The following is a 19,852-nucleotide window of genomic DNA, read 5'->3' as shown; positions in this document are numbered from 1 at the left end:
TTAGAACTGTACCAACTATGAGGAGGTATCAAGTAGAGTTTGTACATATGTTCTGGACTCTGTATACAGTGACCTTGTACCTCTTCATACACCTTTGTAGACTGTGGCTGTTTCGGTAAGGGAACATCAGGATTTTACCATCTGTAATGTTTATCTACTTCCCAATGGTGTCATGTCTCAGGATGTACTGTTTGCATTACTCTCTCAGCTCCCCCCACATTTTGTAGTTTCAGGTAATTTGTGGGGTGGTACAATGACCACTTACTGTTGTAAAGACATCGAATTTTTGTCGCATTGGCTCAATTTTTGCCTCTTCAACTCTGGTGCCATCACACACTTCAGTGTGGCACATGGAACTTATTTGTCCACCAACTGCGACATAATCACATGTACAAACAGTGATCTAATACTGTAAAATGCTTTTTTATTCCAGTCTCTGATCACGAATGAATTCTTTAGACAATGACCAGCTTCAGTCTGTTATGACCATCCTCAGATCTAAAATATATAAATATATACATCTAGTGAGCAGTGTGTCTTTTAACATAAAACAGCAATATGTATCACAATATACTGTCATATACCAGGGAAATGTACAGATAAAATATGGTATACTCCATCACAGGTATGATCAAAGATCAGATGCCTTTACGGCTTCCAGTCTCATTCAGGTGTGCCAAGTATTTCCTTACATGGTGCTGTTTATACTGATCGTGACACTGTTGCTGAACATTTTGCTGAGCATTATGCTTGTGCATCTACATCTGAGAACTACTACTCTGCCTTTCGACTCATGAAACAGCAGATGGGATGAATGTGCTTCTCTCTTACTACCTGCCACATGGAGCCAGTCAGTGAATGCGATCTTTCCAGAGTCCTAGCCCAGTGGTCAGCAAACTGTGGTTCACGAGCCGTAAGTGGCTTTTTGGCCCCTTGTGTATGACTCTTCCAGAAAATTCATGTGCATTTGCTCACAGGCAGTGTGAATGAAACTTCATAGCCCATGGCCAGACATTGGCGAGTTGGATAGTGCTTCGAAGTAAGGTACATGAGATATTTTTTACTGTGCTAGTGTCATTGCAAAATAAAGCAGTTGAAGAGATATCTATTCTCTTGAATGATACGGTACAGTTTTTTGTAAAGTGTGTAAAAAAGCATGCAATCTGATGAAAGAAGATAATTGCGTTTTAATGATCTAACAAGAGATCATTTGATAAGTGATTTAATAATAATTCTGGGTCAGAAATAAGTCAGACAGACATTGGTTGTGACAAAGAAAAATAAAAAATCAAAGTACTTCTAGATAAGACTCGTTTTCTTATTTTTATATTTGCATACTTAGTTCATGTGTCATTATCTTTAGGTGGTGCTCTAAACCAAAGATAGCATTGGCTGTTCTTTCAATTATTTAGATCAACATATTCATGTGGAAAGTCATTTTCAAGCATGACTCTTATCAAGAGTAAATTGAGAATTTTTCTTATCGCTGATAACCTCTAATAGTGCGTAAAGTTAAAAATGACATACAAACTTTCCAAGAAGATGCAAGGCCATTTTTCACATTAATTTTCTACAGTCATTGTCAAGATTTAATTTTATGGATAACTTACAGTTTAATTATGTAAGTAAAGAATATTATTATTATGTATTATATCATATTTTATTCAACCAACCTGAAGTTTAAATAAGACTTAAAACTTTAAAGTATATTAAGTAGATTTTAGGGAGCACACTGGAGCAAAAGAAGATGTAGTTCCAGTATTGAGAAAGATATATACTGAGATGGTTTGGACATGTAGACAGGATGAACAAAAGGAGATAGAAGAAAAAAGTATACAAGATGAGTGTTGGTTGGAAAGTTCTAAGGCAGGGCTTCACAACATACATGCTCGTGGAGCAAGCTGTGAGCAGCAAGGCGCGAGCATGGAGCAGCACGAGCGCGCTACCCCCACTACCGGACCAGAGCGGAGAGTGGGGAGAGTCACGTGGGGCACACAACAGCTGCCGCCAGTCAATGTAAATCTGCGGCCACCTGCAGGGATATCACTCACAAATTATTACTGCCACAAATGAAACAAATACAGGAGAATGTACACGTGCCACATAATTTTATTAGTTTAGTCTATGCCACTACATTCGTATTAATTTGTGAACTGTTACACAATAAAAGGTGTCACTGAAGTGTGGGATTCTCTGTTATCTTGTACTTTTTGCACTTTACAATTGCGTCTATGTTCGGAGTAATTGTTCTTGTGCATCGTAGGCACAGCGTGCAGTTTAAATTTCGATCAGACAATGCGTTTCTCAGGCGTGTCTTGTTACATTTCATTGCAGAGAACAGTTATTCACAAACATACATGGAACTGAACATTGATATTATTGTAGCTGCCAGTTTGTGCAAATGACGAAATCTATCCTGAGGGAAGTGTCTGTAAAATTCGAAAATGTTTTTCTTGTTCTGAAATTTGTCTCTGTATTCTCTGTCACACTGCAGGTCAATAATTTCTAGTTGCAGCTCAGGATGAATCTCTTCAATATTCGCTGAATATGGAGAGGAGAACAGATCAGAATTACTGTCTAGTGATGTCAGATCTTGAAAGTGTTGATCAAATTCTTCCTTAAGGGCAACTAAACTATGTGAATAACGTTCACAGTCTTTGTGAACATCTTGCATGGATGATAACTTAGGAAAATGAGCTAGATTTCCTGTTTCCAGCTGACTCACCCAAAGTGTTAATTTCATTTTAAAAGCTCGTATTCGATCTATGAAATGAGTAATTAGCAGATCTTTACCTTGTAGTGAAATGTTCAAAGCATTCAGATGGCTAATTAAATCTGCTAAGAACGCGAGATCACATTTCCATGAAGGCTCTTTCAGTTCAGGAACACACATGTTATTTATTTCCATGAACATATTTATCTCATCTAATAGGCAGAAATTTGATTTAATAATTCACCACGACTAAGCCAGCAGACCTTGCTGTAATAAGGCAGGCTACCATACTGGCTTTCTACATCCTCAAGAAAGCTTTTAAATTGTCTGTGTTGTAGCCCATGCTTCCTTATATAATTGGTTGTATGAACAACAAAACTCATCACATTTTTTAGAATGTTACTCTTTGCACATAAGTTTTCCTGGTGGATCACACAGTGAACGCCCCTTATTTCATTCGGCATGGTCAGTTTTTGCATTTTCTCCTTCAACAGCCCAACGAAACCTAATTTTTTCCCTGTCATCACTGGTGCACCGTCTGTAGACACTGAAACTAAAGAATTCCACGACAATCCTATATTTTCAACACTTTCTTCAACACTACTTAAAATATCACCTCCGGTTGTAGTGTTCTTCATGGCTACTACATCGAAGAGCTCCTTCCTCACCTGAAGATCTCTATTAACACCTCTAATAAATATGGAAAGCTGCACTGTTCCAGTGATATCAACACTTTCGTCCAGAGCTAGAGAATACGCCATAAAATCTTTATAGATATTTGCAAGCTGGCTCTAAATGTCGTCTGCCATGTCCTGTATGTGACGCATAATGGTCATGTCAGATAATGGCACAATCTGAAACTGTTCAACTTGAGATGGACACAAATGTTCCGCTGCAACAACCAAACATCTTTTATTAAATCGCCATCAGTGAAGGGGCACGGGGATTTTGCTAAAAACAAAGCAATTTTGTAGCTCACTCTGAGAGTTGCCTCAGTTGATTTTTCTTCGTCATCCACATCTTCTTCGGATAGCTTCCTTTTAAGTTTAATAACTTCCTGTGCACAATCTGGTCCATCACATTTTCCACTTCCGTAGTCTTTCGCATGGTACGACATATAATGTCGCTGCAAATTAAATTTCCTAAAAGAATTCAGCGTTTTGTGACATACTTAGCATTTTGCAACACCATCTTTTTCTGTAAACAGATACAATTCCTCCCAATGGGGGTTGAACTGCGAAAGCATGGTTGGGGTTACACAATGGTGACTTGACATGATTCTTAACCAGCGAAGTGACTGTTAGAGCTGATCGTAGTACTTTTAACGTTACACACTCGGTGCGAATTCAATAGGCACGCTGCGGTCCTATTCATACGTGCGCACACATTTCCCCTCCCTCCCCTCCCTCCCTACTCCGCGACCTTACACCTGCTTGCGAGCACGTGCCTGAGCAGACGCGAGTACTCACACTCAAAACCGGCCAGTTGTTAAGCCCTGTTCTAAGGGGTCAATCTTGGCAAAAGTACCTCATACACATTGAGGATGTTTTTAGCAAAGTCAAACTTAGGAGTTCCCTAATTAACTAAATAATGATGTACCTACATATACAGTTCAAATTTTGAAATATTGGCTCTCAAAAGAAATTTCAATCATTGTGTTGTTGATATTTGTCTCTTTTGACTAGTGATTTTACCTTCCTCTGCCCTAGACCATGTGCTGATACAGCCTCAGGGCAAGTCAGCAACCACAACCAAAAGCTGAACCTTCTCTCAATGGACTATCAGCGTCACATCCTCATCCCATTTAATTGCATCTGGAATGATGGTGACTTGCCATCTCAGTGGTGAGTGTGCAAGATAGTTCCAGTACTGAAACCAGATAGGAACCCACTCGAGATGGACAGTTATTGCCCAATCAGCCTTACCAATGTTCTCTGTAAGTTGCTTTAATACGTAGTGAGCAAGCAGTTGTCTTGGCTCCTTGAGTCTTCGGATCTTTTGGCTGCATCTTCCGCTCCACTGCTGATAATTTGGTTCACCTGGAGTCCACCATCCAGACAGCCTTTGCCCATCATCAGCACCATTGCTGTCTTTTTCGATCTGCAGAAGACTTATGACATAACGTGGCATCACCACATCCTTACTACGTTACATGAATGGGATCTCCAGGGTCCACTCTTGATTTTTGTCAAGAACTTCCTGTCACACTGTATGTTTCATGTTTAAGTGGGTGCTTCACTCAGTGCTCCCCATAACCAAGAGAATGGGGTCCCACATGACTCTGAAGTGACCCCTTCTTTCTGGTTGCCATCTGTGGTCTAGTGGCAGCTGTGGGGTCTTCGGTACCACCATCATTATATGCCAATGATTTGTGCTTTTATTATTGCTCCTCTAGTATGAGTGTTGCTGGGTGTCACCTGCAGGGAGCCATACTAAAGACACAGTCATGGACTCCCATCCATGGCTTTTGGTTTTCAGCTGCCAAGACTCATGTAATTCACTTCTGTTGCTGTCGTACTGCCCACCCACACCCAGAGCTTTACCTAGACAATCAATTACTTTTTATAGTTGAGGCGCACCATTGTTTGGGACTGTCTTCAATTCCAAGCTGATGTGGCTTCCCCACCTTCGCCAGCTTAAGCAAATGTACTGGCGACACCTCAATACACTTTGCTGCCACAGTAAAACTAGCTGGGGTGCAGACCACTCTACTCTTTGGCAGCTCTACAAATCCCTGATTCTGCGCTGTCTTGATTATGGGAATGTTGCATATGGTTCAGCATCATCCTCAGCATTGCAGAAACTGGACTCTATTCACCATTGTGGGGCCCAACTTGCGACAGGAGCCTTCCCCTGTGTACAGCCTAATAGTCCCTCCATTACCTATCAGGCACCAACAACAGCTGCTGAATTATACTATACACATTCATAGCTTCCCTGAGCATCCCAACTACCATGTACTTTTCCTGTGAGGGATGTCCTCCACCTACAATGGTGACCCTGAACTCGGTTTAAAATTGCTAAACATCTCCAATGTCTCTGTTTGGAACTGCAACTTCCTCCAATTTTGCCTCTGGTCAGGGAGACATTGCATCTGTCCCCATGGCTTGTGCCTCAACATTGTATTTGTCTCAAAGTCTCCTTTGGTCGAAAAGATTCCATAGACCTCACGGTTTTTCACCACTTGTTCTTGGCTGTCCTTGAGGCATATCCTGGCTTGGGAGTGGTGTTCACAGTTGGCTAAGCAGGCACTGCATACACACATAAACAGTGCAGTGAACACCACTCTCTGACAAATGGTTGCAGTGTCTTCACTGCTGAATTAATGGCCATTAAACTAGCCCTTAGCCATGTTCATTCTTGCACTGGCAAAACTATTCTAATCTGTAGTGACTTCCTTAACAGCTTTCAGGTTATAGACCAGTGCTACTCTCCTCACCCATTGGTTATGGCTATCCAGGGTCTTGTCTCTCAGTCCATCAAGCTGGATGGCCAGTTGTTTCTGTTTGGATCCCGAGTCACGTTCGGATTTTGGAAAACAAATGAGCTGACCAGTTGGCCAAGCTGGACACCAGGATGGTGATTCTGGAAATGAGAGTTTCAAAACTAGACCTTCAGTCGTTTATATGTCATCAATTGTTCAAAGTCTGGAACTCAGAATGGTCTGCCACAACCCCATGGCAGTCTTCCCATCATGCTTCTCGCAAGCAATCCACTATCCTCTGTTGAAAGTGCATTGACCACACTTGGCTGACCCATGGCCAAATTCTCTGAAACAAGGATCCTCCTGACTGTGAATGTGGAGCCTGCAAAACAGTGCCCTCCTTACCAATAGACTGCCATAATTTGGCTGCTCTGAGGTGGCATCTTAATCTTTCTGACAAGCTACCTCTGGTAATAGCAGATGATGCCAAAGAAGCAGATCTGGTGTTACGTTTTGCCCGTGAAAGTGGTTTCTATTCATCCCTGTAAGGTAGGGCTTTTGGTCTCATTGACTGGACCACCCCAGGGGTTAGTGGGGCGCCCCTCTCCTGTTGTCCCTCCCTCCCCCCCCCCCCCCCCCCTTCCAGTGTCCCTTATCTGCACTTGTTTGGTGGCCCAATCTGGCCTCTACCTTTTCCACCTTTTTATTCTCTTTATTCTTTTTCATATCTTTCTTGGTTTTAATGCCTTATCTTGACTGATCTGTTAATGACTTGTCTGTGCTGTCTTTTTACTAGGCTTTTCTCTCTGCTTTCACTGTGTTAGTTACACTTGAACTTTCCAGAATTTGCCCTCCTTTGATGACCACTCCTGGTTTTCCACTTAATGGATGAAGGGACTCATGACTTTGCAGTTTAGTCCCTTTCACTCCAATCAAACCAACCTAATACCAGATATGGTTGAATGAGAGAATTTGCTAGTTCATTACCACAGAAATCATGTAACGGGACAACCCACATGCCACTGCGTGCATCAGAATCTCATCCAGGTACGCATTTCTTTGGTAGCTGATTGAAGATGTGTGGCTGTGGAAACATAGGCATAAGGAGGACAGTATATAGCCTTAACATTCAAAATATCTTTCAAGTTCACTATGTCTAGCAACAAAATATCTATGGAAATATTATTTACCCGTATATTACGAGGAAAGAATATTAAGTTTTTTCAACTGCTACTGCAGCTCCCCTCTACACATAATCTCTGTCCTTGCTAAAAAATTTAAAATGTTTGTCCTCTTTGTGCACATTGTCAGTTAACCAGGTCTCAGAAACGATTGTGACACTGACATGCAGTTTGTTCATTGTAGCAATCAAGTTGTTCCATTTGTGCCTAAGGCTCCTGGCATTCCACTGAATAGTAAGAGGAACATCGTTTCTATTGTTATGCAGCCTGTCACTTGTTCTGATTACATTGTAATTGCAAATATTTTGTGATATATGGAAGATGTTATAAACAATGCTCTGTACCAAGGGCATCCATAATATCAGCTCTGTTGGTCTGGAAAATGGGAGCAGTAGCTTGTTGATGTAATCTCTGAATCACATTTAATACTATCTGGCATATTTTGCCAGTGTCATGCAACTTCTGTTGGTCTGTAGCGGCTCCTGTAGAAGTCCCAGGCAGGTAGGGATTTTGTCTGATAGATGTAACAATTTCAGTATATCGGTATAGCATATCTGCCTGATTCGGGATGTCGTACTGTTGGTGTATAGGTTTCAGTTGGGAAGGACCATGGTCTCAGTACGGATATGACAGAATGCTTATGAGATGAAGATTCCATTTGAGACTGTCAATTCAGCTGAGCTCTGATAGCAGATAGTTACGAGCTGTCAATGTAATTACGTTAGACGATGAAAATTTGGTGGCAGCTGTTACCCCAGTACAAAGGACCATAGGTTTGTAATGTTTGGGTGCCAAAAATAGGCAACAACCATATACTTGGCTATTGTTTATGATATAGTGAGCAGTTCTGTCTGTATATAGGTGATTACCAGAGCAGTAAAGGCATCTTGGACCAGATGATGATATGCACTGTGTTAGATTGCTTTCATCACCACATCTAGTGCAGCATTGCTTACTTGGACACTGTGCCTGTATGTGATAAAACTGGAGGTTTAACTGGCACTCTTTAGGGGTGAACATTGTGTCTGAAGCAATACTGTGAAACACGATCTGAAAGCTGCCGAGAGCTGAACTACCGGTACAGACCAGTAGATGTCTTTATTTATTGATATCCTTTTTGATGTTATGGATAATTCCCAGGTTACATATCATCTGGGTAGATATATAACATTCCAGATTTTCCTCTTTCAGTGATGATGACGTTACAAGTGAATTAGTCACACTGGCAGACCAGAGCTGAACTCTTATCCTATTTCTTCCCACTATCATGATTTCGTCAGTTTTATTTTTCCAATCTTAACTGTCTTTAAGAGTCTGGCTACAGCCATAGGATGGAGTTTTCCCACATGCTGGGATTAACAATCAATGAAGACAATATATGGACCCTCACCAGTGTGATAATACCAACTGTTATAGCTATATTCATTGCACTTTGTCCTCTTCAGCTGAGTATTATGTTTCACCAGAACTGTCGATTTGAGTGGAATCGCTCAGACGCACAGGTGTGCAATTATTCTGTTTACCTCTCATACTTGCATAGAACAGCTAACTGTAGCTGTAATCAGTACAAAGGTGCTGCTGTTCATACATACAGTCTTGCATATTGCAGTCTTCCAGCTGTTGTGCTGGTACAAAAAGAATCATCAGTTTAGCATTTTTAGTGCTGGAGCTATTCTCTATAGAGAGTGACTTAGCACGAGGCTTTTGCTGCAAGCTGCCATTACCTGTATTAGACTGCTGTTAGCACCATTTGTTGATATGCACCTATCTGCTGTAAATCCTGACGGGGCTGCACGGAATGCAGAAATTCTCCATGATTGTGCAGCAGCAACTCCAGCCATTGCTGATAGTTTCCAGCTTCTGTCAAGTTGTTCTGTCGCACCTGACCACCTTGCTGCAGTTGCTGTGGTTGTCTCTGCATGTGGTGTAATGAAAATGTGTGGTGGGCTACTTGCTGCATTACATGCTCATTGTTTTTTAAGTTATAGGCAGCAGGGCTGACACTTTGATTTACGAAGATATCATACCTGTACGCAATAGTGGGGTCATCATAACATGCTGTGATTCTGGTCACTATCACTATTGGGTGTGTTTCCCCTGTTGCTATGGAAGTTACAAACAGGTATAAATATGTAACATAGTCTAAAGTGCAATGCAGTTCCATTCACAACCGTTGCTCAGATGTAGCTGTTGCCAGTTTTTTTTCCATTAATATTATGTAGCCAGAACAAGTATTTTGGAAATGCATTGACTTGCATATCTGTTCATTTCAAACTCAACAATTGTGATATGAAAGGTCAGAGTCAATAGCCCACTCACTGCAGTCCAGAATTAAGTTCTTGTTGTTTCTTGCAGCTGATTTTAATGGTGTCTTTTCTCTTAGTATGTGACGATGTTCCAGTTTCAGTTGGCTCTGGCACGAACTAGTTATCTCCCAATTTCATGGCTTGTAGGTAAATGCTAAAAATAATAGCTGAAATTCTTAATGCAAACAATTAAATTTCAGGTCCAAAAAATTTAACCTTTAGTTTAAAAATATGCCACAAGATGTAATTGAGCAATTCATTTGCATTTTTTATATTACCCAGAAATTAATTTATGGAATAATCAGGTGTCCCTTTGTGTAAATGTTTTAACTCTTGTTTTAATGAATGTATGTTGTGAAACAGTACAACTATTCTAAGAACTCATTTCACTGACAGAGAAGTAGCAATGCAAGGAAAGCAGGTATGACATAAATGAAATATTTTCTTTACTTTGCCATTTTATTATTCTTTCACTTACAGCTGTATCTCACTGCCAGAAATACACAAGGAATATCTGTTTATAAGAACTACTATTTTTCAATGGTGCACAAGATAATCAATGAACCTGTACAAAGGGCAATGAATGAAAGAAAAAATATAACATCTCTAGAAGAATTACCAAATACTTAGACAACGCTGGAGAACACTTCAAGTTATACAATATCTACATTATGAATACATAGGTTCCTATAACAAATTTTGGAAAATTGTATTGTATTTCTGTTTATGTTCCCACTGCTGTATAAAAATCTCCTCATACAAAGTATATTACCATGCATCACATATTTTTACTTGTAATACAAGTGCTGAATGGCTGTTTAACAGTTTTTTTCATAATAGCATGCATCAACTCTGGTTTTATTGGCTTTCTGTAAGTTTGTGGTAGACAGATCAGAAAACCCCAAAGAATATCTAAATTATAACCATAAGAAATTGTCATCATCACTGCAGTTTTCCTTGCTGAAATTTAAAAACATGGATTGCTTTATAAATGTTTTACTGCATATTTTCATTTTTATAGTAGTGCAAACATTTTAGTGACTCAGTTACATAATGTTCTGAGAGTTAACACAAGTTTATTATTAATGGAACATAAAACAAAAAGGAAATCAGTATCATGATGTGCAAATATCCCACAGTGAAGTGAAATGAACACAATCTTTAAAGAAACCATTATCTTATTATGTTCAACATAGAACTCACATGTGTTATCTAGTTATTGCCTCATATGAAAATTTTGGCTAAGAGTACTGACACATTTTAGACACACATGACATGATATTGGGTCTTGTCCACAAACCATGCTGACTTCTCAGGCATCTCTGGATAATTTGTAAACAGTAGACCATATGTGTAGTGAACCCATTCTTTTACTGTGTTGTATGATGAAAGTTTTTCAGTAATAACATGTTTTGCCATAAATCACAAGGAGAGTATGTCTAGATTCCATGTATGTATTATATTTGATTAAACTAACTTTTCCCATTTCTGAAAGTGCTACTGGTAATATTTACTAATTTCTTTGCTGAACATGTGTGAAGGAGTTCTTTTCAGCTTAAGAAATACTTTCACAACATCTGTTTATTTCTTGTAGGAATGCAGTTTAACATGGGCACCATACTTTTTTACTGTGGCTGTGAATGCATTAAATCTCAGTCATCACAAATTCATCTATGCGCTATACTCTTTCAGTAAGTGCATAACACACAAATCTTTTTATTCAGGTGTTAATAATGTTGAAGGTGACTGTTCTTTATTTGAGGGTTTAAGCCGCAGTAAGTCAGCATCAGGTTCAGTGGACTCTGTAGACTTGTGTTGTGATAGGTGGTATGGGGAAAAGCCTCCCCACTCCACACCAAAGAAGATGCCACCTGCACTTGGAGAAGAAGTTGGCAGACTGGGTCCAACTCCAGGGCTGAATGGGCCAAGTGGGCTACCACCTGCAATGCATTATCATGACATTTAGAACTACTGTATTTCGTACTAAATTAACATTCAAAATTATACTATTTATTAAACAGTAATGGAGTTCATAAGTATGCCACATAAATTGTATCAAGATTTGTTTCTAAAAGAGACTTCTATTCAACCATTCTTCTAATCTATTTACTTTACACTGATTTGCTTGTTATTTCAATTGCAATTTTATGAAACCGTGATATTACCAACATACCAGTCACATCCTAATCTTAAAATTGAAAGCATTACTGAGCTTGAAGACTGTGTTAGCTCCTTGAGCTAACTAAAAAAATACACATGGACAACATGGACGGCTGTATTGTCCTAGCCATCTACATATCCTCATACTGCAGTGTCAGGACAATGTAATCCACTGGGACAATGTAGCTGTGTATGTCAATGCCTCGGCTATATGCTGAGTGGTACCTTTATGCCCTCCACTGTTTTTAGCAACTTTATTTTTAATATCACACCATTTCCAACTATTAAATGATAGTTTTCATATTGGTTGTTGCACATAGTATATAAAGGGCCAGTTCTCACTTTACTTGTGCACATAATGTATTAATGTATTACCTATGTATTAATGTATTATTCAGCACAGAGCTTATTTTGATATCTTTGTAGTTACATTGAACAGTCTGTGTTTGATACTAAAAAGTGAAAAATCAGTTTTAATATGTTTACATTGAACCATTCTGGCACTAAGATGGTTTACCACAGACAACCCAAATTAGGGATCTGAAATATTATACTCCCAAATATGTGTTTAGTGTCTTAAACATATTGACATCTGCCCAGAACAAAAGGCATGGTCATATTCCAAGAAATAATTGAATATTGCACTGAACAGTTCTTTGAATGCTGTACCATATTAGCAAAACTTAAAGTGCCTAAGTTGAGAGTCAAGTTTTATCCATCAACATCAGCACAATTTTCGCTAAAGAACTGTGGGCCAGTGAATGTTATGTCTGGTCCAGTTAACGAGAATGATATATCATTAGCTGAAATTTTATTATAAAGAGAAGCACTGAAATCATAATTGAATTTTAGTCACATTATAAACTGAATACTGATTTTACATTTTCAGTCAAGTTAACTGAGTGAACAAATACAGATTAATGTACCAAACTTGTATTGGCATGATTGGAGGGGCAGGGTGGGAGGGGTGGCAGGAATGGCATTTGAAGCCTTATGTGACTATACTGTTAAGTTTCTCTGTGATGTAAAACAAATGAACAAATGAACATATTTAAAAGCAAATCTGTATACAATTTCCAGAAATCATGAATGTCAATGTTCATGAAAACTGCAACTGAAAGGAGGAGACATTTGACTTAAGTGAACTTTATATCTGAAATTTTTACATGGAACACAAAAATTATTAGAACTGCTCCCCCTGCACCCCCCTCCCCCTCACACACACACACACACACATACACACACACACACACACACACACACACACACACACACACACACACATGTGTATGTACATTCATACATTCAAAGCATTCTGTTTCGCCAAGGTTAAGCCTAGTGCCATGTTAAATGCAGTGGTGGAGAATATTACAACAGGGGCAAGTCAACTAACAAAAGATGATCTAGGCAGCAGCAGTGACATTTATATAAGCAAATATAAGGTAGCCCTGTGATGTTTTCAAAACTTGTTACTGAAACTATTTAATATGAACATCATTGTCACAATGGCAGTGTGACATGATTTACTATAATGGTTGTGTGTAAATAAAGTTCAGTACTATCAATTCTGAGCAAACAAAAGTGTGCAATAAGTTTAACTATGCACATTTGCTAGACTTAAGTAAAGTGAACAATGATGAACATACCAGTTATGTACTGCACATAAACAGAAAATGAAAGGCCAAGCTAGTTTCCCAGATCAGTGAACTGTGTGACAAAGCTTGTAAGGAGGAGTATCCAATTGACCTAGACTACAATCATGAAGCTTTTTTAGGATGAAGGGCCATCATACTAATGTTCAGGGATGTAGTTAAGATGTGTCTGAGTTCTGTTTACTTGAAGGAAAGCCAGCTGTGAAATAAGTGACCAGTAATTGCAACATAATATTAAGATCCAGTTACTGTTTTAAAAAATTTAACCTGAATAAATGTTATTCTTGCTGTGTGGTAAATCAACAAGGAGGGGTAACACCTTTAAAGATATGCACTTATTTGTTCAATAATCTAGGAAACACACTCAACTTATTGCATATTTTCAAAGTGGAACACACACAACAAGTGCGCTTAATTACTGAATGTGAACTAAAACCCAGAGAAACAATACATTGAAGATTAGAAGGTTACTTACTAGCAGTTACAGGCAGTACCATAATGGTGGTGGTGTGGCAATTTATGTTAGCAAAGATACAATATTTGAAAAAATCCTTTCTTGAACACCACACCAACAAAAGATCAGTCCAAGTGACAGGTGTTGTTCTCCACAGTAATGATCTTAACTTAGTGAATCTATGACTGGGTTATATCATCTACCAAATGCTGATGCAATACAGTTTCTGAATTATTTAGGAATAAAGGATATGACTCACTGAAAGGCAGAAGTGCTATGTCATCGATAGGTACACAAACAAAAGGTTTGGAGCTTGGCTAGCTTTCAGTATGCACTTTCTTTTTCTAGCCATACAAAACACACACACACACACACACACACACACACACACACACACACATACTTTGATGACTACTTTGATGTTTCCATTGGTTTTGAAGTTGAAGGTATCCTTGTGCGAGGTTCATCTTCTGTGTCCTCAGCCTTCCAAAGGTGATTTGTGCCAGTGAAAAATTTGTGCTCTTGATGAAGAATGTTCCCCATAGGCCTGTTTCAAATTTTCAAAGTTCACACTCATATATTCCCTAAGTTTAACACAAAACTTGATGGCATAATATTGCTCTAAGTTCTCCTGTTCCATTTTCGTAACATAAAAACAGCACAAATTCATTCATGGTGCTCTCAAAAATCACACGACGGCTGTACGAGGCTGAAACTTGGACTGAGCATTTGGAAGGGATGAGCACACCAGTCTGCACAAGTAGAACACAGCACTGTCAGATTGCTCAAAGTGTTGTCAGTCTCATTACTTTTCTCACACACCTCATAATTTATGATCTCTTTGCAAGACATTATCCATTCTGTTCAACTGCTCTTCCAAGTCCTTTCCCATCTCCAACAGAATTAAAATATCATTAGCAAACCTCAAAGTTTTTACTTCTTCTCCCTGTACTTAAATTCTCTTTCCAAATTTCTCTTCATTACCCTTTACTGCTTGCTCAGTGTGCAAATTTAATAACATTGAAGATGGGCTACAATCCTGTCTCACTCCCTTCTCAACTACTGCTATCCGTCAAAGTTCTTTGACTCCTATATTTGCAGTGTGGTTTCTATACAAGTTCTGGATAACCTCCTGCTCCTTGTGTTTTATCTCTGATACTTTTAGAATTTTAAACAGTGTATTCCAGTCAACATCGTCAAAAATTTTCTCTAAACCCAACAATGTTATAACAGTGTGTTTGCCATTCTTCAGTCCCTCTTCCAGTACTGTCCACATGATCCCACATTTCTCCCTCAGGTCAGCATCTAGTCTTTCCAGTCTTCTGTAAATAATGTGTGTCAGCATTTTGTAACCACGATTTATCAAACTGATGGTTCAGTAATATTCACACATCTTCTCGTAGAATAATATTCCCCACAATGAACTGTGGACCTTACTTTCTACATCTGCATCTATTCTGCGAGCAACTTTATGGTGTGTGATGAAGGGTGCTTGTATACCACTGTCACCACCCCATTTACCTGTTCCAGTTACAAATGGTTCGCCAGAAGACCAATTGGTGGAAAATTTCCATGTCAACTTGAATCTCTCAAATTTTACCTTCTTTGTCTTTTTGCAAGATATATGTAGGAGGAAGTAATGTATTAGTGGACTATCCTAAGGAATGGTTGCTCTCTTAACTTTAACAGTGAAGTTCATCACAATTGTGAACTCCACTCTTGCAGTGTCTGCCACTGGAGTTGGCTGACCTTCTTGTTTACTAAATGAACCTGTAATGAAACATGCTGCTCTTATTTGTATCTTCTCTATTTCCTCTATCTGGTACAGATCCAGACTTATGAGCAATATTCAAGTATTGGTTGAATGAGAGTTTTGTAAGCTACTTCCTTTGCGGGTGGGCTACAGTTGCTGTGCATTCATTCAATGAACCTGTCTGACATCAGCACTTAGTTTTATGTTGTTGTGCCATTTTAAATTGCTCTGTACACGTACTCTTAGAAATTTTTGTGGGTGTTACTTGCTGCCAATGATGGTTCTGCAATCATGTAATCATACAGTAATAGATCCGTCTGCCTTTCTATGTGCGATACATTACATTTGTTCACGTTGAGTGTCAATTACCAGTCCTGTACCAAGCATCGATCCTCTGCAGGTCTCCCTGCAATTTTCTACTATTTCCTAGAGTTGAGACTTCTCTGTTCACATCAGCATCATCAGGCATCATGAGCAAAAGCCCCATGAAACCTCTGACATCATCCACTGCTTGAAGTTACTTTTACTTCTGAAGAGTCTTCTCTGTTCAGAATGATATGCTGCTTTTTAATTTGGTAGAAAGTCATTTGAGTCACAGAGCTGGTCTGGTATCCCATACATTCATATTTTGTTCATTAGGCAGCAGTGTGGAACTGTCTTGAATGCCTTCCAGAGGTCGAGGAACACTGCATCGACTGCTTTCTGGGTCTCATGGATTAACAGAGCGAACTGGGTTTCACACAGTCTTTGTTTTTGAAACCCGTATTGAGTCCTACAGAGGAGATTTTCAGTCTTCAGAAATGTAAAAAAACATGAGCGTAGAACATGATTGATAATTGTACGAGAGAGCAACGTAAGAGATATAGGCCTATAGTTTTGTGTATCTGTTTATGGCCCTTTTTGAAAATGAAAATGACTTTTTTTCTACCTCTCCTCTTCCAGCAACCTACAGTACACTGCTGCTAGAAGAGGAACCATTTCTTCTGCATGCTCTATGTAGAACTGTATTGGTATCCCATCAAGTCCAGTAGCTTTTCCTCTGTTGAGAATATTCATTTGCTTTTCTAACCCATTGTCACTTTTTTTAAATATCTATCATTTTGACATTTATGTTATGATTTAAGGGAGGAATGTCCTTGTCTAGCTGAGCAAGTGGCCCGTCTCTTATAACCGTAAATTAATGAGATGTTGAACTCTGGACTACTTTATTTCCTTTTTCAAAGTTATGTATGCCTCCATGTTTACAAATATACATTTTCTGGAAATTCACTGAGAATTCATTAATTTTTTTATACAATGAAAAAAAGGAAGCATACATCTGTCATAAGACTTTCATCAAAACATCTTGAAAAGTCACTTATGAACAATCAGTGATTCTTGAAAGAAAGAGCCAACTCACTGCATTTTTAGTTTACTTACCATACCTGCCATGTGAAAAACAAAACAAATTCCCTCAAAAGCTATTTTCTATAGGCTGCACACACATTAAAAGAGAAATTGTCTTTCCAGTAACTATCATTTTGCAATGGTCCTTCTACGAACTAACAGGATTAATCTAAACCTCATTTTTCTCAAGAGGGAGAATTTACTTGGTGTCATATCAGAAGAATATGGAGAAAGAGGCAAAATTTTATAGCCTTAAGAAGCAGCACATGTGATTTTTTCATGTGCAGAATGAGCTGGGGTGTCGAGCAGAAACACCCCTTCAGACAGCTTACCACAACACTTCGTCTCAACAGCCTCTCATAAACTCATCAGGAGATTTTGGTAGTATGCTCCTGTGACAGTTTTCCCCATGAAAGCATAATCTGTTATTGCCACACTGTGTCAGTCCCATAAAACACTCAGCATCACCTTCCCTGACAATTGTTGTGCCTTCGGCTTTTGGTGGTGGTGGATCTATATGTTTCCCTTACTTGCTTTTCTCCTTTGTCTCAGTGGTATAGTGGTACAACTGCACTGATCCATTGTGAGTAGGTGATAAAGTAGTCATCTTGTGTGACTTCACACAGCTCAACCTTTTTGCAGGCCTCTCAGTTTGGTGAGCTTGTTGGATAGGCATGAACTGCCCGTGAATCCAGCACCCTGTGACCTATGTCCTGCTCAAAATGTCATGCTAGATGTTGAAAATTGATTTTCATTTTTTTGCTAGTGCCTCAGTTGTGATAAATAGGTTTTCAAGCACTAGGACTTACAGTTCTCTTGTGATCCCCAGCTAAAAAAAAAAAAATCTGCTTCTTCATTAATCATCATTCAAACCTGTTTGACTACACTGGAGGTATCTGCTCCACCTAACCACTGTATCATATGATAGTGGGTTGTTTCTGTACACTTCTGCCAGCAGTTTTGTTTGACTTTAGATGCAGAAAACAGATTTCCACATCAATTATCAATGGGCTGCACCTTTTTATTTGGGATTCTCTTGTAGCATGCTATAGCACTCTGGAGAGAGGATTTCAATGAGTAACAAACAAACAAACAAAAAATTAATTATCTAACTTGATTTTTGAGGTGATGATTAAAATGTTATGATAACCTGTCCCACATTTCTGATAATCTGGGTTATCCTGTCCAAAATAGATAATAAAATACATGAAACTGCTATCTGTACCTCACTTCTTGTTACTGAATTAGAGATAAATTTGACCACAACCAGTTTGTGTGATTATGATGCTGATGTAGTGACAAGATAAAATTCTGATCCACTTTTTGTTTTTTTTTTGTTTTTGGTCATCAATCTACTGACTGGTTTGATGTGGCCCACAATGAATTCCTTTCCTGTGCTAAACTCTTCATCTCAGAGTAGCACTTGCAACCTACGTCCTCAATTATTTGCTTAACGTATTCCAGTCTCTGTCTTCCTCTACAGTTTTTTCCCTCTACAACTCCCTCTAGTACCATGGAAGTCATTCCCTCATGTCTTAGCAGATGTCCTATCACCCTGTCCCTTCTCCTTATCAGTGTTTTCCACATATTCCTTTCCTCTCTGATTCTGCGTAGAACCTCCTCATTCCTTACCTTATCAGTCCACCTAATTTTAAACATTCGTCTATAGCACCACATCTCAAATGCTTCGATTCTCTTCTGTTCTGGTTTTCCCACAGTCCATGTTTCACTACCATATAATGCTGTACTCCAGACATACATCCTCAGAAATTTCTTCCTCAAATTAAGGCCAGTATTTGATATTAGTAGACTTCTCTTGGCCAGAAATGCCTTTTTTGCCATAGCGAGTCTGCTTTTGATGTCCTCCTTGCTCCGTCCGTCATTGGTTATTTTACTGCCTAGGTAGCAGAATTCCTTAACTTCATTGACTTCGTGACCATCAATCCTGATGTTAAGTTTCTCGCTGTTCTCATTTCTACTACTTCTCATTACCTTCATCTTTCTCCGATTTACTCTCAAACCATACTGTGTACTCATTAGACTGTTCATTCCGTTCAGCAGATCATTTAATTCTTCTTCACTTTCACTCAGGATAGCAATGTCATCTGCGAATCGTATCATTGATATCCTTTCACCTTGTATTTTAATTCCACTCCTGAACCTTTCTTTTATTTCCATCATTGCTTCCTCGATGTACAGATTGAAGAGTAGGGGCAAAAGGCTACAGCCTTGTCTTACACCCTTCTTAATACGAGCACTTCGTTCTTGATCGTCCACTCTTATTATTCCCTCTTTGTTGTTGTACATATTGTATATGACCCGTCTCTCCCTATGGCTTACCCCTACTTTTTTCAGAATCTCAAACAGCTTGCTCCATTTTATATTGTCGAACGCTTTTTCCAGGTTGACAAATCCTATGAAAGTGTCTTGATTTTTCTTTAGCCTTGCTTCCATTATTAGCCGTAACGTCAGAATTGCCTCTCTCGTCCCTTTAATTTTCCTATAGCCAAACTGATCGTCACCTAGCGCATTCTCAATTTTCTTTTCCATTCTTCTGTATATTATTCTTGTAAGCAACTTTGATGCATGACTTGTTAAGCTGATTGTGCGATAATTCTCGCACTTGTCAGCTCTTGCCATCTTCGGAATTGTGTGGATGATGCTTTTCCAAAAGTCAGATGGTATATCGCCAGACTCATATTCTACACACCAACATGAATAGTCGTTTTGTTGCCACTTCCCCCAATGATTTTAGAAATTCTGATGGAATGTTATCTATCCCTTCTGCCTTATTTGACCATAAGTCCTCCAAAGCTCTTTAAA

At 39.0% G+C, this 19,852-nt stretch overlaps 1 protein-coding gene across 2 annotated transcripts in view; it reads right to left on the bottom strand.

The window, feature by feature from the left end:
* Positions 1-10,083: 10,083 nt before the first annotated feature.
* LOC126471407 (homeobox protein aristaless-like) overlaps positions 10,084-19,852 on the bottom strand; it is a 122,072-nt gene continuing 112,303 nt past the window's right edge. For both annotated transcript variants that reach the window (XM_050099535.1, XM_050099537.1), the window contains exon 6: positions 10,084-11,564. In XM_050099535.1, coding sequence (XP_049955492.1) covers positions 11,341-11,564 — 224 coding nt within the window. In that variant the 3' untranslated portion in view covers positions 10,084-11,340. The remainder of the gene's footprint in view (positions 11,565-19,852) is intronic.

This window comes from Schistocerca serialis, chromosome 3 (genome assembly GCF_023864345.2).
Source record: "Schistocerca serialis cubense isolate TAMUIC-IGC-003099 chromosome 3, iqSchSeri2.2, whole genome shotgun sequence".
Lineage (NCBI taxonomy): Eukaryota > Metazoa > Arthropoda > Insecta > Orthoptera > Acrididae > Schistocerca > Schistocerca serialis.
Note: the sequence above shows the minus strand (reverse complement) of the source record. Positions and strands in the feature narration are given on the sequence as shown.